At 52.0% G+C, this 22,375-nt stretch overlaps 1 protein-coding gene across 1 annotated transcript; it reads right to left on the bottom strand.

Moving 5' to 3' along the window:
• Positions 1-10,130: 10,130 nt before the first annotated feature.
• LOC117007153 (hydroperoxide isomerase ALOXE3-like) lies at positions 10,131-20,908 on the bottom strand. Its single transcript, XM_033080091.2, has 12 exons — positions 20,771-20,908; positions 20,203-20,401; positions 20,049-20,130; positions 19,832-19,954; positions 19,630-19,733; positions 18,918-19,519; positions 18,697-18,783; positions 17,943-18,112; positions 17,745-17,866; positions 17,552-17,652; positions 16,997-17,167; positions 10,131-16,768 (listed from the first exon to the last, which is right to left on the bottom strand). The coding sequence occupies exons 1-12, from the start codon at positions 20,906-20,908 to the stop codon at positions 16,589-16,591; spliced, it is 2,079 nt and encodes a 692-aa protein (XP_032935982.1). The 3' UTR covers positions 10,131-16,588.
• Positions 20,909-22,375: the final 1,467 nt, after the last annotated feature.

Here is a 22,375-nt window from a genome sequence, read left to right as displayed (position 1 = left end):
AAGAAACTCCTCCAAATTCACTCAAAAACCCCAAAATCTCCTAAATATCCCCCAAACTACAAATTCTGCCCCCTCCCAGTCCCTGTAAAAATGGTGGGGTTTTACACATCTATGATGAGGTTCTTTATTTTTACCCAATTTTGGGTGTTTTTAAAGGATCGATCACAAGAAAATGAAGGCTAAGATTAAAGAATTTATGTGTCAGCATTTATTGAGTATTCAGGGGGTTGAGTGGGTGAAAGAGCCTACTTTGGAAGGGTTCCCACAAAATTTTCTCAGAAATCTTGGTCTCTACCAGTGCTGGATCACCATGTCCTTGACCAATGTGAATCACCAGGTCTCTTCCTAACATGGTCACCATAGAAATACAATGTGGGTCCTCTAACGGGTGAAGAAGTTGGAGCAGTGGAAAAAGCTCTTCCTGCAGGTAGGATACTTGCAGAGCTTCCCTTACCAGTGGGACTGTTTGTGTTGGGTCAAGGTAGAGCTGCGGGAGAAGCTTCTCCAACGCTTGGAACATTCTTAGAGCCTCCTCCTGGTGTGGATGTTCTGATGGTAGATCAGGTTGGAGCAGTCACTAAATTTCTTTCACATTCCCTACACATGAATGGCTGTTCCCCAGTGTGGGTGTTTTGGTGGAGGACGAGGCAGGCGCTTCACCTGAAGATCTTCCTGCATTCCAAGCACACGGAACGCTGCTCCCTAGCAAGGACCTTCTGGTAGTGGATGAGATTGGAGCTCTGGCTGAAGCTCCTCCCACATTCCTCACACTCAAAGGGCCATTTCCCTGTGTGCACCCACTGGTGAATGAGGAGGTCAGAGCTGTTGCTGAAGCTCTTTCCACCTTCTTCCAAGGACTTGTAGGGCATCTCCCCATTGTGAAGCTGCTGGTCAATCACCAGGGCAGAGCTTGGCTGCCTTCCCAAAACAGGGTGTGTCATTCCTCCTTAGAGTACCATGGGCTGGGTTTGCAGGGCCTCCTCCTGCAGGATCTCCAGGGCTTTTCTTCCCTATTGACTTCATGTGCCCTGGAGCTACTCAAAACAGCCTCTTCCATGGGAGGATTTGTCCTCCCTGGTCTCCGTCCACAGGTCCACAGCCTGGGGGAGGAAGGAACAAGCAGAAGGAAGAGGGAAGGAAAAGGACAAGGAGGCAGAAGAAGGAAGAAGGCAAGGGAGGAGATTTGCGTCCATGCCAAAAGGAAGGGGAAGGAGATCCGCCTCAAATCCATCCCTGGCAGGATGACATCGGCAGTGTGGTTGTCCTGCAGCCAGAGGTGATGCTGGACTGGAAGATGGAGCAGAAGAGAGGGGGAAAGGTGCAGTGACTTCCTCCTCCTCTGCCTGGGTATCCTGGACTATCTTCCCCACACTCTTCTCCTCCATCCAGCCAAGGCTTGGGAATGACAAATTCTGTTTTGGGTGAAAAAATCGAGGTGTGAGCATGTTGGGCTGGGGGTTCCTCCTACCCAAGTCCATCTCTAGAAGTCACTGGTCATCTTGTATATCTAAAAACCTCAGAAACATGAAGACTCAGCACCAAAAACCATCCCAGGAGTTTTCCCTTTCTAGTTGCCCCTTTCTGGGGTTCAGCAGATGCCCGTTTTCTGGGCTGCTGGGGTGTCCTATGGGTTCTGGGCTTCCCCCCTTCCTGAGTGCTGTTTAGAGATGTTTGAGACATCCCAAGGGTCCTTTCTCCCCTAACTCTCTGCGTAGGCATATCTGGGGTCCCAGGAGTCCTCCGATAGGAAAAATTGGTCTTAATGTCTTCACAAAATATTGGGTCTGAAAGAACCAATCAGTTTCTGAAAGAAGGTGTGTGGGGGTCTTCATGAACATCAGACTATATGAGTTTGTTGCAGAACCCAGACAGTTTGAACTTCTGAACTTTAAGGGAATATGCAGTAGGTGTTTGGGGAAGGCTGTACCTCAGGCAATGGGGAAAAAATAGGGCAATATGCAGCCAAAAGTTTAGGATAAAAGGAGGTTGCATCCTCCAAAAAGTCGGGAGAGTCCCCACGGGGGTATGCCCTAGTGGACTCTCTCCCTTTGTTCGAATAAGGTTGCAGGGCTCCTCAGTCTCCTTTGTGAACACTGGCTCTTCACAGGGTGATTTTTCCACACACCCATTTCCAGGCTCCCTCTCTTCAGGCTGCCAGGGGTTCCAGCTCCTCCCTTACCCCTCCGTTCTCCTCTCTCCCCTCCAGACTGCCGGGGGTTCTGCCTCCTCCGTGTCCCCATTTCATTCTCGGGGTTCTCCCCCTCGGCTCTCCCAAAACACGGCGTTGCTTACACTGCCGCTACCGGGCAATGCAGAATCCCGCATTCCCCCGCCACCGCCGGGGCTCTGCCGGCAGCTGCCGGGAGACCTCCAATAAAACCCGATCTCTAGGGGAAGGAGATGGTGCTCCCGGGGGCGGTACAGCGAGCGGTGGACTCCCGAGCTTTCTCCTGCTCCTCTTTTTCATCCCTCCTCTTACTTCCTGCTCCTCCTGGTCTTGCTCCTGCTCCTCCTCTTCCTTCTCCCTGGCTACCCTTTCTCCCCCTCTGCACCACGGACGCCCTAACCCAACCCTAATCCCACGACAGCGCTGACTACAGAATGGGGTAAACAATCACTCTCCCACCCCCGCCTTCCCCATTACCTGCACAGGGATGGACCGGGAGCTTGGGGCAGCCTTCAGTGTGGATTCACCTCCCTCTCCCCGAACCCCAAATAACAGCTCCGAGGCTCGAGTGACGGATCACAGGCGGGTCTCCCCACAGAAACCTCTTCCCACTGTCCCACCTACCCTTATTCCCCCGCTCCAACCATTACCAGTCGACCCTCCAAATTCCAGCTACCCCCCATCACCAGTTTAGGGGTAGTAGAGCCCAAATTTACCTCAGAACGGGGGTCTCACCCATCTCACTCCCCGTTATTCCAACGCTTCTCCCGCTTTTCCACCGTTACTCCTTCCCTCCCGCCTGCAGCCAGAGGGAGTCCCAGCATCGCCAGTACCACCAGTACGGCCGCAGCTCCGCCGACACGCCCATCCCCAGCGCCGGGCCGTGCTGCCAGCCCCAGAGCAGTCGCGTTGTGCCCTGGGGGGGTCCCCAAAGCGGCTCGGCGCTGGGAGCACCAACCGGACCAGTCGGAAGCGCGGGCGGGCGGCATCAGCCGTGCCCGGGCAGGGCCGGGCCCCGCGGGGCTCCCGCCGGCACTCGGCCCCGCCGGGACAGCGTGGGGGGCCCGGCCTGGGCGCCTCCACCTGCCCCCCCCGCAAACTCCCCTCCTAGGGGGAGCCCCCAAGACATATTTATTATCCTCAAAATTCGTGGAAAGCGGCAAAATCCTCCGCAAATCGGGCTCTCCAAGGGACCCCACTCCAAGTGTCGGAACCATATTTTCACTTCTGTGTATACCCAATAATCCACTCAGGACTGGGGGATACCCCAAAACAATTGGGAGTTATTCTGAAAGCCATCAGGAACAAGATCTCACCCCACCCAATACCTCACCCAAGAAAAAAATCTGTGTTTTTTATGTTGTGTTCAGCACAAATCCAAACACAGCCCCACACCAGCCCCTGCAAAGAAAGTCAACTCTAACCCAGGCAGAAGCAGCATAATGGGTCACCAGGTCTCTGCCAAATGTAGATCACCCTGCCGCGGGTCACCAGGTCTCTGCCCAGTATGGGTCACCAGTGCAAGGACTTGAGGAGCAAGGTTGCTCATCTCAAACACTATCAAAGCCACAGAAGGACTTTGCCATGAGATAAGCATGGAAGGGAGTAACAGGAAGGTGCTGACTCCAGGCCGGGCAGAGGCGAGATCTGGGTGGCACATGCTAGGAAATGCATGCTCACAAAAATTCCCATTGTGGCAAAGTATGTAAAGAAGCAACTGCTCGTATGCACATCACTGGTCAAACAAAGCTCACCCCAAGTTATGGACACACTGGCAGCTGCCACCACTTTGACCACTGAATCCTCCCTTCCCCCTTCCCTCCTGCCCTCCCCCTCCTTCTCCCCTGATATTCCGATATTCCTCAGTGGATACCTGGCACTTGGACTGTAGCTAAGATCAAGGTGGGACAATTGTCCAGGTGTTATCTCAGGCCTGGAGAGGTTAACAAAGGTGGGGGAGGAGAACGGATCACTGAGAAGGGACACAAAGAATGCAGAATTTATGGGCCACAAGGAAAGCCCTGTGTGAAATAGCTCTGACTGGGTCAAACGAATTCTGGTGGGGCAGATAGTGACCATTAACTCACAGCCACTAACCCCAGAAATCACCAATTCCAAAGAAAAGAAACTCAGAGCTAGTACTAATTACCATTAGAGAGCTGTGTAGCCAAAGAACATTTATCGTGATGAAAAATAAAAATAAAAATAAAAATAAAAATAAAAATAAAAATAAAAATAAAAATAAAAATAAAAACCCAATGAAAAGTCTTCAGTGAGCTTGGAACACACCCACCCATCAGAAGGCCAGCCTGAAGAAGGGCCAATATGATACCACTGGATCCACAGATGTTGATGATCTCCTACTGGATCTCTTGCTCCCTACCTCTCTCTCTCTCCTCTCCTTTCTCTTTCTTTTTATCTCTCTACCTCACATTTTATTGTTAAATATAATCCGTATTATTGATTTCCCCATATGGTGGTGTTTGCACCTTAATTCAAGCAGAGGTATCGCTCATTAATCAGATCAGAAGAGGACTGAGCCACTTTGAGGCAGAATCAAGCCATTTTCAAGGAGATTGAGTAATTTCGAGGCAACAAATTGACCCCTCTTGGCTTTTGGGTTGCAAAGGGATGGAGAAAACTCCCTCAGTTTTCCCCAGAACCTCTAAATCATCCTGAATATTCCCCTGAACCCCAAATTCCCCCCAAAATCCTAGTAAAATGGGATTTTATACATCTTTGTTCAATCTCTGTATTTTTACCCCAACCCCAGATGTTTTTAAGGGATGAACAGGATCAGTGTTGGCATCATGTAAGTATCCAATGGGTTTGGTTAGTGGGTGGAAGAGCCTTTTTTGGGGAGGTTTCCAACCCATTGTCTCCAAAAACTACATCTTTGCACCAATCCATCACCATTTGCTTGTGTAAGATGCCTGTGGGCCATGGAGAATTAGAATAATGGAATTGTTTAGGTTGGACAAGTCCTTGAAGACCATCCAGTGTTGCTTGGTGCCACCAGAGAGAATGACTGGATGGAGCAGCTAAGATTTTTCTGGGGTCAAAAGTCAACAAATCTGTTCTTCCCAATGAATTTCCAACATCAGACTGAATCCTGATGGGTGTTCCTCCTCTTGCATTCATCTGGTTCCCTGTAGGGAACCAGGAGGATGTGGAGACCACCAGCCAGGTCTCTTCACAACATCGATAACTAAAAAATGCTCCTCAACAGGTCTTTAGTCAACATGAATCACAAGGTCTCTATCCAACATGTATCACCTGGAACATTCGTCACCAGGTCTCTACAAAGCTCTCCCTGCAGTCAGGCACTCGTGGCGCTTCCCTTACCAGAGGGTCCACTGGTGTTTTTTCAAGGCAAAGCTGTGGAAATGCTTCCCACACTCAGGGTGCTTGTGGGACACCTCCTTTGTGTCAGTGTTCTGGTGGTGGACCAAGTGGTAGATCTGGCTGAAGCTCTTCCCACATTCCAAGTACTTTCAGGGCTTCTGCCCTGAATGAAGCCATTTGTGGACCACCGGGTCAGAGCTCTGGATGAAGCTCCAGCTGCCTTCCTGGCACAGGAAGGTCTTGCCTCCTCATAGCACCATGGAGTGGGTTTGAGGTTACCTCCTCAGGGGTATCTCTGTGGGTTTTCCTTCCCACCGATTCTGCGCTGTGGAGCTGCTCAAAAAGGCCTCTTTCACAAGGTTCTGCTGGGGGAACTTGTCTGCTGTGACCTCCATGTGCAGCTTATTGCCTGGGGTAGAAGGGAAGGAAAGAGAGAAAGGAAGGAGAGGAAGTGAATTTGCCTGTGGGCCAGAGATTCAGACCAAAAGAAGCCCCCAAAACACTCAGACACTGCCCCAAAAACATCAAGATTCAGCCAAGAAACCCTCCAAACTGTGAGGATTGAGCCCAAAAACCCCCTCAGAAAACCAAGATTCACACCCAAAAAGCTCCAAAAGGATAAGACCAAAAAACCCTCTCTTGGAGTTCCTCCTCTCTGGTCTCACCACTTCGGGGTTCTGCAGTTCCTCCCTCTCCAGGCTGTTGAAGGTGTTTTGAGTACAAGGGGTCCCTGCACTCTGGGTTCCTGCTTAGAGATGCCAGGGGTTTTGAGGGTCCCAAGGGTTCCTTCTCCCCTGACTCTCTGCTTAGGGGTCCCGGGAGTTCCCCCCTCCCTGGTGCCATCCCCCCATCCCCAGGCTGCCTGGTGTCCCCCAGATCTCGTATTGCCCCCTCCCCTGTTCTCCCTCTGGCGGTCCCAGGGTTCCTGCTTACCCCGTTCTTCCGGGAGGAGCCCAAAACCGGTGTCCCCCCACCTCCTGTACTGGGCTGACAATGGAGCCGGCGGTGCCTGAGCCCAGGAAGACCAAGTTCCACTGCTACCAAGAATCGCTAAAAATAAAAGAAACTCCTTCACGCCAATGTAGTATTAAGAAGCAGACATTCTTTATTTAGCCGGATGCACGAGGGGATGCCTCATGTGAAATACCGTGCATGCTGCGGACACAAAAAGCTGCTGTTTAGATACCGAATCATACATACATATTCATAGTTTTCCCAGAAGAAACACACATAATGATAATAATTTCCCTGAAATCATTAACGTATCTTCCCTCCCCCTCTGCACCCGCTCTTCTGGCCTGGAGTCTCTGGTGGAGCGGTGGAACTGGGAACTTCCTCCTCTTCCTGTTCCTGCTCCTCCTCTATCCCTCCTCTTCCTCCTGTTCCTCGTCTTCCTCGTCCCGGATTCTTCCGGCTGCGGGCGAGGATCTGTCGGGTGAGCGGCGGAGGCGGGGGACACGACGGGCAGCGAGGGAGGAGCGGGGGATGGAGCGGCTGGGATCCCCACACTAAGGACGGGGGGGCTGGGTCACCGGGGGGCGTTCTCGGAGGAGGAGGGTGTTTGACCAAACATCTGAGGGAATCTCTGGTTTTTGGGCTTTTTTCTGGGGGGTTGTACGGAAAATCACGCTATGAAAATCCAGTGTCCACAAAGGAGACACTAGAGTCCTGCAGCTTTATTCAAATAAAGGGAAAGAGTCCACTGGAGCGTATGCCCGCGGGGTTTTCTCTTTCGAGGTTTTGGAGGACGCAGCCTTCTTTTAACCCAAACTCCAGCCGCATGTTGCCCTCTTCCTTTGCCCAAGGGCTGAGGTACCAGGAATGTACAGCCTTCCCGACCCACCTACCACATATCCCCACCCCTTGAACCTGGCATTTCTCCCCAAAGTTCAGGAACTCAGCCTTGTGTGCACCCATTTGTCTGTGTCAGGAGTCAGACCGTCTGGGTTCTGCAACAAACCTGCGGCTTGAGGTTGGTAGACGTTAAGACTAATTTCAAAGACATTAACCCCCATACCATCCCCCATCGAATTGTTTGTAAAGACATTAGCACACATCTTTCCTGTCTGGGCGGGGAGGGGGTGCTGGTGGAGGGTTTTCAAATCAGTAAAGCAAAAGTAACAGCACCGGATGCATAGCAGTAGCCGGAGGCACTCCAGCTAGCCATAACAACTCTTCTTGTCTACTCTTTCTATTGCATCGGTCAAACACATATTTATAAGCAATTACACATATTCAAACATTTCCCCAAACTAGTTTGGGTGTTCCAGGAACTTTTTAGCATGGCTCCTGCTCTGATCCGCCTTTTTATAGCATGAGCAGTAAGCTTGGTTGTGGTTTTGAGGGTCGTGTGTCATCCCCCCAACAGTCCCCTGTTCTGTGGTTTTGGCAGGTGACAGTTGTTAATAGTCAAGTGTCAGTAGCAGGTGTCTCCATTATGCCTGTTCCTCAAAGCAAACGGTCCAGTTATTTCAGTTATTGCAAGTGAACCACAAGTACTCTGAAGCAACATCAGTTATTTCACAAATATGTCTGAGTTATTTTGATTATTGCTAGTTAGCCACAAAAATAAAAGCATTAGTTATTATTTTACAACTATATCTTCATAACAAAGCTACTTCTGCAAAAGTTAATATAATGCACGACACATAGCATCCACTTTAATATTTGCAAAAGCCAAAACTTTAATATTTGCTTACCACACCCCATTCATCCTTTCTACTTGACCTGAATCCTCAGGGTGCCAGGGGATATGGAGGTCCCACTGAATTTCTCAAAGCAGCCATAATACCTTGAAGGATCCCCCTGTAAAATGAGTTCCCCCCGTCCAAGTCCAGAGCCTTCACAATCCCATGATTTCAGAAATCATTTGTTAACTGATCAAATAGTTGTTGAAGTGACTAGAAACAATTCTGGCCACCTTGCCAGCCAGCATACCACTACCAGAGAATATGTAAGCCCTCTTGCTCAGGGCATCTCAGCAAAGTACACCCAACATCTCTGGAAAGGTCAGAGAGGCTAAGGTCACTCCCCTACCTTGCAATCACCTCTGAAGTCTGACTATTAACTTTAGCCAGGCACCCCTCAATAGCTCATTTTGCAAAAACAAAAAGACCCAAAGGAGTACTTCTTGAAGAACATCTCTGCCAACCCTAGAGAGCCCCAACAACTCCCCTCATGGAACTGTCCCAATATTTGCAAGGTCAAGACTCCTGGCATTCTATGTTCACTGGCCTTTGTAAATCAATTCTTCCCTCTTTCCTCTGCCCCACCACATTTAATTATCTCCAACTCCTCTGGTGGAAAAGACAGCACTACCACCCCTCCCTCCCCCTGGCAACACCTGAGCCACAGGGAGCAAAGGGGGGATTCCGGAGACCTCTGGTAAAAGTGCTGCTTTTTGAACATCTCCACTGACCAGCTGATTACCTGTTGTCTCTCCTGAACACTGCCGGATCTCCCTTAACAGCTCTTATTTCTTCCTCTTGGTGAATTCACCACCTCCAACAAGCAATTGAGCTCTCAGGAGTGAATGTTTTCCCTGCAAGTTAACAAACCTCTCTTCCCAGCTTTCCAAATGCATCTACCACCTCACATGCATACTTTGAATCAATCTGCAAATATTCACTACCTTTCCTTGATACACTTTGGAGGTATCATTCTCTACAGCTCCCTGAAAGGTGGCTGTAGTCAGGTAGGGGTTGGTCTCCTTCTCCAGGCAGTAGCTGACAGAATGAGAGGAGACAGCCTTAAGCTGTGCCAAGGGAAATATAGGTTGGATGGATGTTAGGAAAAAGTTTTTGTACAGAGTGAAAAGTACTGGAATGGTCTGCCTGGGGTGATGGTGGAGTCACTGTCCCTGGATGTGTTTAAAAAAAGACTGGATGTGGCACTTGGTGCCAAGGTTTAGTTGAGTTGTTAGGATTGGGTTGGACTCAATGATCTTGAAGGTCTCTTCCAACCCTGTGATTCTGTGACCATGTGCATGGTAGCTTCCTGCCTCATTTCTAGGGATGGAGTAACTTAACCTCTTTTCCCTGTTGTTCCCACTGAAAGGCAAAATACTGTTTACTGTGCTCGGTAAGAGGGCATCCTCAGAAAGCATCCCTTAAATCAAGTACTGAATAGCACCAGTGTGAAAAGGGAACCCAGCTCAGGATGGTACAAGGACCTGGGAACGTGGAGTGCCTGGGTTTGATAGTTTCACCTACTATTCTCAGGTCCTGCACTATAACCAGCAGGGTAGGAGTGTTGTAGGGGGACATACATGGCTCCAACAGACCTGCCCTTAGCTTAGCAACAGGCTGCAGCCCCTTCATTCCTTCCCTTGAAAGAGGCTATTGCTTTTTAGACACCAGTTGTCTCAGAGTACTGTGGAGAAGCTCCATATCCAGTTTTCCATATTCCCCTGGGACTGCCCACACTTCTGGGTTCACTGCAGCATTCACAGCAGTGTTAGCCTCCCCATTACTCCCCACAACACCAACTCGGATTCCCAACTCCAGTCAACAAACCCCCTCCCAGCAAACTGCAATCACAGCTAGGAGTAATCAGAAACTTATGCTTTTCAAACCCATCTCACACATTCAGCAAACTCTCATGGGCATCCCTGTGTTACTTTTATTTTCTGGCAAAACTCAAATTAATGCACAATCTTTCCCACTTATGAAAAGAACATTTGAACAATTGTTCCCCCCTGTGGCATAAAATTCGAATTACGATAGCAGATCCCAACACCCTGAACAACCCATTTCTAATGTTTCATTCCTTCCCAATCACTGTCGTGGTGGTCGCCCCCTTCCCTTTGGTCCTGGGCCTCCCTGCACTTGTTCCCATCGAGGGTTGTAAAAACTGCCATTATTCTTGCCTGTTCTTTACCTTTTCCTCATCCCTTCTTTCACATCTTTCTAGCCCTCTTGCTACTGCGTGTGGGAACTCATTCTCCCACAGCTCAAAATCACTAATTTCTCCAGTGACCCGAACAAAATCCCTTCATGTATCAGGCCAGGCTTTGGTGACACACTGTCTTCTGCACCACAGCCCAAAGCCGGTCGCTGTAGCTTGCGCTGCACACCAAAGCTGCTCCCGTCCAGCCGCAGTGTCCAGACACTGCCCCAGCACGCCCGTCCGGGCCCCGGGCTGCTCTCGCAGCACCCCAAGCTCTGTAAAGCACCGGCTGCCGACGGGCGGGCACAGCCGGCGGTGCCACAGCCACGGGCTGGCGGATGGAACGTTCCATAGCCTCATGGGGCCAGGGGCCACTGCAGCCCCTGCCCACGGGATTGGTGGCTTTGGACACTGCCCAGCGCCGAGCCCCGGCTGTCCCGCAGCCTCGGCTCGGTCCCACACCTACCCCACAGGGGCAGCCAATCCTGTGCTCTCACACCCGGCCTCGGCACTCCTCACTATAGAAGAACCCATTAGAAAACCCAAATCCTCCACCCTGGCTCCGTAATGACCAGGGAGGGGTAAGGGTGTAGGAACAATACCTTCCTGCTTGCCCTCTCCTGGAGCCCGGGAATATAAAGACTTGCAGCTGGCCCTATATTAGACTGCAGATTTTGAAGATAAGGCAGTGTCCGGAAAATTAATCCACAAACACCAGAGGTTTCTGTCCAAAAAGGAGACAGAGGAGTCCTTTAACTTTATTCGAATAAAAGGAGAGGCCATGGGGCATTCCCCTGAGATCTCTCGAATTTTTGGAGGATGAGGCCTCCTTTTTATCCTATATTCCCGGCTGCATTTCCCTCTCTCTTTCCCCATTGGCTTAGGTACTTAAGAAGTACAGACTTCCTGGAACACCTGATACCTAAGATCCCCCTCTAATATATAACCCTTTCTTTTAATTTTTAATTCTTATAGAATTGATGGGTTTTCTCCATTGCTTCTTCCAATTTCTTTCAATATCCAGTTTCATTTATCAGCAAACCTACAGTTTGTTTGTAAAGGCAAATATCTTTTTCTATTCATCAATCAGTGGAATCCATCCCATTGTTTCTTTTATCTCTCAGTGCTAGTCTTATCTACCAGCAGACTCTCAGCTCGTTTGTAAAAACAAATCCTTCAGTCATCTCAATCCCTCCTCTTTTATTTTTTTAGTAATTGTCTTTACAAACTTTATCTATCATTGACTTAATTTCTTGTTCCTGGGTCTTTTTTTGGTTTTGCAATTATTTGCAGTGACATCAGCTTCTGTCCTGTAGCCATCTCTGGATCAGTAGGCATGGCTATTGCCTCCATTCCTTTGATCACATGTTGAACAAGTTGTACTAAGCAAGGGATCATGCATGGTAAAAAGATTAGAGTTGCTACAGCACATAAGAGGAAAAAAAGCATTCGTTTAACCCATAGTCTATCAGGTAACCACAAAAACATGTCCCATTCCCATCCTTTCCATGTTTGGACTGGTATATGAGCTAACTTTCTTATTCCTTTTGCTATTTCTTTCACCACCTTTCCATTGTAATCTATTTGCAAAGAGCAGTTTGAGTCATTACATTTGCCACACACTTCCCCTTCTTCTGCTAATAAATAGTCTAAGACCATCTGGTGTTGTAATATTGCATTTCTCATCTGAGTAGACTGGTCAGCAAGAAGGTCAAGAGCTGTAGCTGTCTGGTTGCTTACTGTTTCAAAGACAGCTTGTAACCTAATTATCCAATTAAAATTATAATTGGGTTCTCTGGTGCCTGATATTAATTCATTAGGATTCCAGGTGGCTGGTCCATAGTGTTGTATGATTTGTTCAGGTGGCCATTCATCATCACCCCACTTTTGGGTGCTCCCCTCCAGCCAGGGACTTCAATTGACCGCTTTTCTCTAATTAGATCATCATATACCTTTCCAATTTTCATGATCAATTGGGGAGTCAAAATACAACTTGCTTCCTGGGCCTAGTAGTCCCCCAACAATAGTTGCCCTGCCATATGAATCACAGTATTTGCATTTTCAAGCTCCCACACGAAGTTTTCACCTGAAGTTACATCCCAGATCTGTTTTGTTAGATCTGGACCAGAACCTATTAAAAAAGGGTTGCAACTTCCACTGATAGTCATGGACAACATGTGTCTTACTTGTGGAATTATCTCAGGGTCAGCTTAAAAATATGGGGTCAAAAAACTTACCCTTCCCCACTTCTTTACTGCCTTCAAAATCCTTCTGGTAATTGTGGTAGGAACACTTTACCCAGCTACCATTAGTGAGTTTAACATGCGTTTGAGTCCATCTCCCTTGATATCTGGAACAATCATAAGGAGGGCAGTTGGGGGTCCAATAATCTAAACCCAAAGATAAAGTCCAGTCACAAACACTTTTTCTCATGTATGTGCTTCCTGTTCTATTTAGACAATAAGTGCCTATTTCAGAAGAATGAAGCCTCCATGGACTTCCTTCCTCATCCCAAAATCCTGTTCCATTATGGACCTCACTCAGGGTGCTAACCCTCCGTTTAGGCTCGACTGGGCTGGCCACCCATGGCCAGTTTTCAGATCCCCCTGGCCCTCCACAGTCCCAACAATTGCTAAGGTTAAGGTTTTTGCTTCTTCTTCTCCTGAGGTTAAAAACTTATTTTCCTGTTTTTGGTCCCAACCTAAATGGCAATATAAAAGTAAGATTATTAAGAGAAACATTCTAATGGTGTCATCTAATCTCCTAACTTAATTTTCACTTTCACGTTTTCTTCCGCACCACCTGTGGCGAGTGAAGGCACAGAAACAGCTGAACCTAAAGAAAACAATGACAGCAAGGGTTGGCCCCCAATGGCTGGAGATCTGAGAGGAGGGATGCTCACACAGACTATTTCAGCAGCCAGTCTGTGGGTAGGCACACGAGGCTTCCCCCAGTGTTGATGCACTGGCTGCTGCTCCGGTCCATTTCTGTGGAGTGTCAGTCACAGCTTCCCGTCCTTCTCCTCCAGCTGAGACGTCCAAATCTCTGGGGCCTTAGACACCTTGACCCCAGTGTGATGGGTCCACCCATGATGGCTGTTTCTGTGGTTAGCAACACCTGGAAAGGTCCACGCCACTTCACTACCAGTGGTGCTTCTTTCTACTCCTTAACTAGGACCCAATCTCCTGGCTGGATGTTGTGAACAGCAAAGTGCAAAGGCAGGGTCTGTGCCTGCTGAGCTTCCTGTCTAAGAGATTTCACAAGAGACAGTATCTGAACCACATACTGTTTCAAATATACATAATTTATCTCTACCCTGCCACTAGGCTGAGAATTACAAGGGTAAGGATTTCCAAATATCAATTCAAAGGGAGATAATTGAATATCTCCCCTGGGTCTGGCCCTTATTCTTGCCAAAGCCAGGGGCAGGAGCTGTATCCATGGCATCTTAGTTTCTGTCAGCAGCTTCAGAAGGTGTTTATTTCTCCATTCATCCTTTCAACCTGGCCTGAATTCTGGGGATGTGGGGGTTCCGTTGTATCAGTAAAACAGTCATAACTCCTTGAAGAATTTTTCCTGTAAAATGAGTTCCCCTATCTGAGTCTATTGCTTCCACAATCCCATATCTTGGAATTATCTGTTCCGTAAATATTTTAACAACTGGTCCTGTAGTTGCTGAAATGACTGGAAATGCTTCTGGCCACCCTGTTAACTGACATACTATCACCAGAAGATACTTAAATCTTGCCACTCTGGGCATTTTGGTAAAATCCACCTGGCATCTCTGGAAGGGACATAAAGCCCAAGGCCTCCCTCCCCTGACAAGTTTCTTTGTAACCTTGTTATTGGTTTTAACACAAATCGAACAGCCCAGCCTGTGTGAGTGTGCAGGGGCAGGACTCAGCCCAGACCTTGTAGAGCAGGGGCAGTGCCTGTGGAAGGCATTGGAAACAGGCAAGTGCCGAAGAGAGAGGAGGCTGCTCTGTGCCCTTGGTGGCATGCACAGAGCAGGGAGGGGGCCCAGGACATTTGTCACCGCCAGCCTCTGTCCCCAGCCTTGCCAGCCCTGGCTGTTCAGCGCAGGTTTGCCCTGGGCTGAGTTTGGCTGTGGCCCAGCTCCATCCTCCTGTGGGGCTCAGGGCCTGTTCCCAACCATGGCCATCCCTGCCCGGCCTCTCTGCTGGCCCAGAGCCCGGCAGAGCCCGGGGCAGGGCTGTCAGTGCAGGCCCACAGGTGCCAGGGGCTGTGCAGGAGCTGCCAGAGGCTGCCCAGCAGGGAGGCCATGGGGCACAGAGCCCCAGGGCTGCTGTGGGCACCGCGGCACAGGGGCCGTTCCCACCCGCAGTGCTCCTGTCCTGGGCCGGGCCTGCACAGGGGCTGTGAAGGGAGCAGGGCTGCAATGTCACAGGACAGGTTTCAAACACGCACCCTGAAGACGCTGACAGGAGGTGACAAGGCCAGCAACAGACAAAGAATTTCTGTGAACTTTTTGTGCTGTGCAGGCTTCTTTGCCTGAGTCTTCACTGGAAAGGTCTCTCAGATCTCTGCATTCAGTGAAGGGTTTGAAGGAAGAGGAATGCATGTACTGGCAGGAATCTCACTGAAGGGAGGAAGGGGTTAAAAACATAAGATTTTTTGCAAGAAAGAAAAAAATAAGAATAAGTACTATTTTCACTCAAAGATGACCTTGAAGCTGAAAGATGCTGATATTTGGTGGGGGAAATTTCGTTGTGGTTGCTTTAGGGTGTTTTCTGCCTGCTTTGAGAAGTGGAATTTCTGCAGAAGATAACAGGATGTTGTAAAAAAGTCCTAAAAAGCATTTCTTACAGGCCTAGGCCTCCTGGTGAGAGGGAAGACAGATAAGAAGCTCGGAGATTGCAAAAGTACAGCTTTGTAGAGGAATGTGCCTGTGGTAGGCCCTGTGGTATGTTACGGAAGGGGAACAGGCTTGGCATGTGTGCTTTTTGCCCCTGTTAAGACCGAGTAAGTTTAGGATTGTATGTGTCCTCGTTTTGCTAGTGTGGCAATAGAATAAATCTCCTCTTTACACTTCATGGATTTTGGCCATCTTGGTTACCTGCATATATTTAGTCCACACACTCATAAAATCCCAGAAGGACAAATGCTGGTGTCGGCCCCTGCAGAGTCACCAACTGGAGCTGTCTGGCTGGGAGTATCCCTGTGGGAAAGGTCTTGGTGGACAGGGAGCTGGGCAGGAGGCAGCCGTGTGCCCTGGCAGCAAGGAAGGCCAGGAGCATCCTGGACTGTGTGACTGGGAGACTAAGGAGGTGGATTATCCAGGTTACTGTGCCTTGGTTTTGGTTTCCAGACAGAAAAGATGTCTGTAAGCCTGAGAAGATTTAATGAAGGCCCTCCAAGGTGGGGCTGGAGCATCTTGCCTGTGAGGAGGCCAAGGAAGCTGGACTTGGATTAGATCCAGCCTCTCCCACATTCTGTTCTGAGAAGTTTAGAAAACTGGATCATCCTGGGTAGGTTTTGGGTGTGTTGGGGGTCGTTTCTGTACCTTATATCTCAAAAGGAGCTTCTCTAATAAACTTCAGTCTGAAGCACCCACTCTGCCCACAACAAGGGGATCAGTGCAGAGGGTCACTGGGTCACTGGGCACCAGTGATCAGCACTGTGAACACTGGGAGGAAGCACTGGGAGCACTGGCAACTTTGTCATGTCTCCCAGTTGCCTCAGTCCAGCTTCCCACTTTGAGTGGGGGCTCTCTGGATCCCCGTGGTTTTAGGGTATGCATACAAGCAGCAAGGGTTTGATTGACAGCTAGCATTTATTGGGGAGAGGAAAATGGAGTGGGAAGTGTTGAGGCCACTGGGGAGTAGATGCTGAGAATCTCCAGATGTGGGGTTGTGGGATTGATGGGGTTGTCCAAGTGCGGGATACTGGGTGACAAAGGTGTTGGGGATGGCCATGTAAGGGGTGCTGGGAGTGCTGGGTGTACTGGGTGGGATATTCAGATGCTGGTGGTTCTGTCTGTTGGGAGTGCCCAGGTGCCAGATGCTGGATGTTCTGGAGGTGCTGGGTGCGCTGGATGTCCAGATACTGGGGTTGCTGGGTGCTGGGGGTGGCCAGATGTGGGGTTCTGAGTGTGCAGAGTGTGCCCAGGTGCAGGGTGCTGGGAGTGCTGGGGGTGCTGCGCGTGCTGAGCGGGTGCAGCTGCTATGCTCAGATGGAGATGCTGTTCTCAATCTCCAGTGGGTTCAGGTAGTTGTATCTCAGCTCAGCCAGGTGGTTCCTCTCCTCAATCCGGTCCCGGATCTCCTCCAGCCGCCCTTGGAAGGCCCGGATGAGCCGCCGGGGTTCTGCCTCCGTGAACCACTCCTCTGGGTACTGTCCCAGGAGCCTCTGGGCAGGGAGGGGGAGGACAGGGACATGGACCCTTCAGCTTCAACCCCTTGGTGCCATTCAGGGGTTCTCTGGCACCTTGGTAGGTGTGGAGCAACAGTGGCCGTCCCACAAGCTTGGTGACACCAAAGGTGGTGACACCCACCCTTGTGGGTGACACCTCATGCAGTTACCCAGGCCCACAGAACTGTTTGGGGGGATAGACAGGGACTGTGGGGCCAGACTCACCCTGTCCTTGAGCTGGGAGCTGAGGAGAATGAGGGCCACCAAGATGTTGGCAGTGGTGGCCACCTCAGGGACGGTGTCAAGGAAGTGCTGGAGGAAGGCCCGGCCCTTCTCGCTGGGTGGTGGGTGGCGCATGGAGGACGGAGCGTTGGGGACAAAGGCCCCCAGATCATACTGCAGGGGGATAGGTCACTGTAGAGAACATCCCCCCAAAACAGCGATGGGACAGGTGGGGACATTCTTTGGCACAAAGAGGGGGCAGATGGAAACATCTCAGCATGGCAAGGGAGATGGATGGGGACATCTCCTACAGTCTGAAGAGGGGATGGATGGGGACATCCTTCTGGCATGGGGACCTGTTGGATGGGGACGTAAGGTGAGGACATCCTTCCAACATGGAGATAGGATGGATGGGTGGCATGTAGAGACGTGTGACATAGACATTGGCTAGGGATGGGGACATCCTTCCTGTGCACAGAGGAGTGGGAGGGGGACCTGTCCCCAACACGGCTCAAGAACAGCTGGGGTTATCCTTTGGGGCCCTGGCCCATGTCCCACCTGCCCGTTGTTGACTGCTGCATGCTGCGCCGAGCAGGTGAACATCACCATGGTGAGGAACTTGATGAGCTCTGCCACTGTCTGCAGCGAGGAGGGAACACCTGGGTGGGAGTGGGGACAGCCAAGAGCCTCAGGGACCTGCCTGTCCCCTGCCTCCCCTGGGGACATCCTGTGGCAGCTGCAGGTGTGCTACCTGAAGAGGTCCTGCCCAGGAAGCCATTGGTGAAGATGTCCATCACCCAGGCCTGAAGCTCGGTGTCCTCGCTCACCGCTGCATCCCCACCATAGTAGAATGTCACAATGCCGGTGACAAAGCTGCCACAGGGACAAGATGATTGTGAGATCCTGAGGCATGCCAAGACCACCCTCCACCCCCTAAAACCAGTCTTACCTCTCAATGGCTTCCCAGAGGCTCATCCCATCATCTCGGTAGTGGTAGTTGGGAACATGGGACATGCCACGGTGGAGGATGTCATCGGGGAGGCACAGGGATGTGTAGGTCACCTGCTCCAGGCCTCGCTGCACCACCAGCAGCAGCCCCTCATAGGTCACCCCTGATCCCTGGGAGGAGGGCCACCCACAGATGGAAAGGGCAAGACGTGCCAGGCTTCAGTGTCCCCTGGTGCTCCCCAGTATCCTGCACTGCTCCCAGGGTACGAGTCCTCCAAGTACACACCCAGTGCCCCTGTACTCCCATATACCACCCCAGTGCCCTCCAGTGTTCCTCCACCCCATGTTCTCTAGTGTCTCCCAGGTCTCTCATGCTTCCCAGTGCCCCCTAGTTCCTCCAGTATATTACAGTGCTCCCCAGCAATTGCAGTACACTCAGTGTTCCCAGTACACACCAGTACTCCACATCAGTCCCAGTAGCACCCCAGTACCCCCCAGTGTTTCCAGTAGACCCCAAGGCTCCCAGGACACCCCAGTGCCCCCAGTAGAATCCAATACCTCCAGTGCCCCCAGTAGACCCCAGCACCACCAAGACTCCAGTGCCCTCCAGTGTCCCAGTGGGCTCCAGTAGACCCCCAGTGTCCCCAGTACAGCCCCGTGCCTCTCAATACCCCAGAGCACTCAGTGCCCCTCAGTGCTCCCAACAGGCCCCAGTGCCCCAGCAGAGCCCAGTGCTCTCAGGTCCCAGGGCTCACCTTGTCAATGAGGCCACCCCGATTGATGAGGACACTGCGGGCCAAGGTGTTGATGTGCAGTGTGAAGTGGAAGTGGGGCATGAGGAGCTGAGGGGGGGAACAAACACCTGGCAGGTGACTAGGGACCCCTTCAGGGAGCTGAAGGGGGGCTGTCAGGTGGGGCATAACTGCCCTCACATCCAGGGGCAGGGAGCAGCAGGTGGCCCTGAGGGGGACCTTACCTTGAAGAGAGGGTGACAGGTGGGCAGGTGGCGCAGGGTGGCGATGGCAAAGACCTCCCCAAACAGGTGGGTCCTCAGCAGGTGGGTGAGGAGCTGGTGGCTGTAGAAGTCCGCGTTGCGCACCCAGGTCTTGGCCAACAGCCAGTCCCACTCATCATCACTCGGCAGGAAGATGGGGTTGCAGGGTCCTGGCGTTTGGCTGAGCTGTGGGACACCACCTTGTGGTCTAGAACCATTGCCACCCTCCTGATAGCAGGGTTTAGGGTGGGACATCCCTACCTGGATGGCGATGGGGCGCAGGAGTCCATCGGTGCCCTGATGAAGCAGGCAGAGTGGGGCCGCTATGTACTGCTGGCGCCCATAAATGGTGTCAGTTGGGATGTCCTCCAGCACCTTGTAGTCCACAATGAAAATCCGACCTTCTTGCAGCTCCTTGCCCAGGTCAGTGCCACCTCCCAGTGAGCCAGCTACCATCTCTGGTGTCACTGGGAATTTGACTGGCAGCGTGGTGCAGCGATGGATGATGATGGGGTTGTTGCCGTTGAGGAACTGGGAACCGAAGAAGTCATCTTCTTGCCAGTGCTTGGCCACATACTCAGGGACTAAGCAGATGATCAGACATCAACATCCACTTACCCACACTCCAGGCACATCTTGTGAAGCCCTGAGTGATGCAGGAAGAAGGGCAGGGGACAACACACAAGGCACCCACCAATGTCCCTGCCCTGTGTCCGGGAGAAGATGGTGCGCATCTCATCCAGGCTGTTCCAGGAGGTGCGCCTCAGTAGGAACCCTGACAGAAAGTGGGAGGCCCCTCTACAGGGCAGAGGGGGAACCTCAGCACACCCCTTACCTTCTCTGGCCTCTTTCCCTACCATCACCCAGGTCCTCCATGACCTCAGGACACTGCTTACTGGAAGATGAGGAAACCAGTGAAGTTGTTGGCCCTGATGCGGGAGAATTGGATGTTGGAGTCCAGCTCAAAGATGGAGTCCACATTGAGGCAACGGGGCCAGCCCTGGGCGAAGTTCTTCCACCTGAGCGGGGGGGAAAATGGGAGCAGACATCAGCATCACTGCTGACCAGCCCACCTGGCCAAAGCAGGCCTTGTCCCCATGTCCCTGCTGTCACCGGTAGGCCTCCTGCCGTGCTGCCAGCTCCTCATGACGATGTTCCTTGAGGATCTGCAGCTTGTCGTCCACCAGCTTCTTCCCTACAAAGAAGGAGGGTGTCAAAAGTCGGACCTCTGGCCATCAGAAGAGGATGGGGGCAGGGTGGGTCATACCTGAGCCCTCCCGCACCTCCACCGTGGTGACCCCCTCCAGCCACTGGTAGCAGGGGAAGCGATACAGGGTGCCGTTGGGGGCTGTCACACGGACATCCTTGCAGAACCAGGCGTCCTCCAGGAAGAGACGCCACTTATGCAAGCGGATGAGGACAATGGGGCCCAAGTCCTGCCCACAGTGCACAGACAGGCTCTTCTCCTGGAGAGGAGGAAATGGCTTCTGGGGGGATGGGCAGATACCCTATGGTGGCACCAGGGACACCAGCCGAGAATCTACTTGATTCCATTGCCTCCAGGATTCTTATCCTCCACCATCCCCTCAAAGTAATTTTCCTCCATCCTCCCAGAACACCATTCCTCCAAACCCCCCAGGACCTTTACCCACCATCCTCCAAATTTTTTTCATTCAGACCCTGGAACCTCTTTCCTCCATCTTCCTCAAATCCTTTCCCACCATCCCCTTGTATCCCCAGGACAGTCCATGCAGCCCCTCACATCCCTGGGGCAGCCTGTGCCGCCCCTCATGTCCCAAGGACAGCTCTACCACCCCTTGTGTGCCCATCCCCACCTTCCCTGGCAGGAACAAGAAGGAGACGGTGGTCTGACGGCTCTCGCCATAGCTGCCCACCAACGTGATGGAGATGGAGTTGTTGGTCCCAGCTTCTGCCATGTCACCTGTTGCCACTGTCACCTTGTAGACAGCCATGACAAGCTGCAGTGATGTCCTGAAGATGCCTTCAGAGAAGAGTGAGGGGCTGTGGGGTGCAAACCTGCTGTTTTGGGTGATTTGGGTGTCGCAATCCCCATGGCTGTTGTGTGAGCGGGTGACTGGTCCTTCCTCCTCAGAGAGGTGTTATCAGATCACCACTACTGGCTAGCGTTCAGTACATCTGATCTCAGCTGATGTGGTCATGGGGACATTACCCAAGCGATGGCCCCGGGGGTGGTCATGGGGACATTACCCAAGGGATGGCCCCAGGGGTGGCTGTGAGGACATGACCCAAGCGATGGCCCCAGGGGTGGCTGTGAGGGCATTACCCAAGTGATGGCCCCAGGAGTGGCTGTGAGGACGTTACCCAAGGGATGGCCCCAGGAGTGGCTGTGAGGACATTACCCAAGGGATGGCCCCAGGGGTGGCTGTGAGGGCATTACCCAAGGGATGGCCCCAGGGATGGCCTTGAGGACATGACCCAAGCGATGGCCCCAGGAGTGGCTGTGAGGACATGACCCAAGCAATGGCCCCAGGGGTGGCCATGGGGACATTATCCAAAGGATGGCCCTGGGATGGCCTGGGGCAAAGAAGGGGCATTCACGTGGGCCTGGAGGTTCTCGTGGCCCCACCCAGGGTCTCCTCTGTCATGAGCTTCCCCAGCTGCCATTGGCGAGCAGCAAAGAGCAGCACCAATGGCGAGCCCAGAGGCGGCTCTGGGGGCGGGGCCGGGGCTGTGGGCGGGGCTGCAGCAGAGCAGCACCATCAATGGCTCCAGCGCTGGGGTTGGGGGCGTTCCTGGGGAGTGGCAAGGGGAGAGTGGGACCCCCGGCAGCGGGACACCCCTGAACTGCCATTCCTGGGAACCGGAACCTCGGAATTGCTATTGCCCGAAACCGTGATCCCCCTGAACCCCGCATTCGTCTGCACCAAAACCCCCCTGCACCCCATTCCCTGGCACCACCCTCCATCCTCTTTCCTGGCCATGCCTCCTCTCCCAGCCCCCAGTCTCTCATTTTCTCTTGAAACCTGGCACCCCGTGCCCATTCCAGCCTTTCCCAAGTCCCCAAACCCTCTTTCCCCAACACCAGCGATGCCCTGAACCCTAAGGCTCTCCCCATGTTTATCCCAGCCTTTCCTTATCCTTGGGACCCCCTTGAACTGCAGTTCCCAGAACCATGTACTCTGAATGGCAATTCAAGAGCACCAGGACTGCCTGATCCACTGTTCCTGGCACAGAATGACCCTGAGCCCACTTTCCTGGCCACACTGCCTCTCCAGCCTCCAGACCCTCCTTTTCCTTTGTCCTGGGACCCGCTGCACCCACATTCCCACCTTTCTCCTTTCCTTAACACTGGGAACACCCTAAGGCCCCCTCTTCATCTGTCCTGGCTCTCCCTAACCCATGACTCACCTTTGCTCGACCCCTTGAACCTCCCATCCTACTCCTCCCGATCCCTGTAC

This window comes from Catharus ustulatus, chromosome 25 (genome assembly GCF_009819885.2).
Source record: "Catharus ustulatus isolate bCatUst1 chromosome 25, bCatUst1.pri.v2, whole genome shotgun sequence".
Lineage (NCBI taxonomy): Eukaryota > Metazoa > Chordata > Aves > Passeriformes > Turdidae > Catharus > Catharus ustulatus.
This window is presented reverse-complemented; position numbering and strand designations above follow the sequence as displayed.

What these genes read in the sequence shown, in the direction of transcription:
- LOC117007153 (XM_033080091.2), bottom strand. Translation starts at nt 20,908, where the DNA reads ATGGCTGTCTACAAGGTGACAGTGGCAACAGGTGACATGGCAGAAGCT. An exon ending in GGAGGTGCGGGAGGGCTCAG is followed by an intron (nt 20,131 to 20,202) that starts GTATGACCCACC and finishes CCTTCTTTGTAG; the next exon opens with GGAAGAAGCTGGTGGACGAC. An exon ending in ACTGGTTTCCTCATCTTCCA is followed by an intron (nt 19,734 to 19,831) that starts GTAAGCAGTGTC and finishes TCTGCCCTGTAG; the next exon opens with AGGGGCCTCCCACTTTCTGT.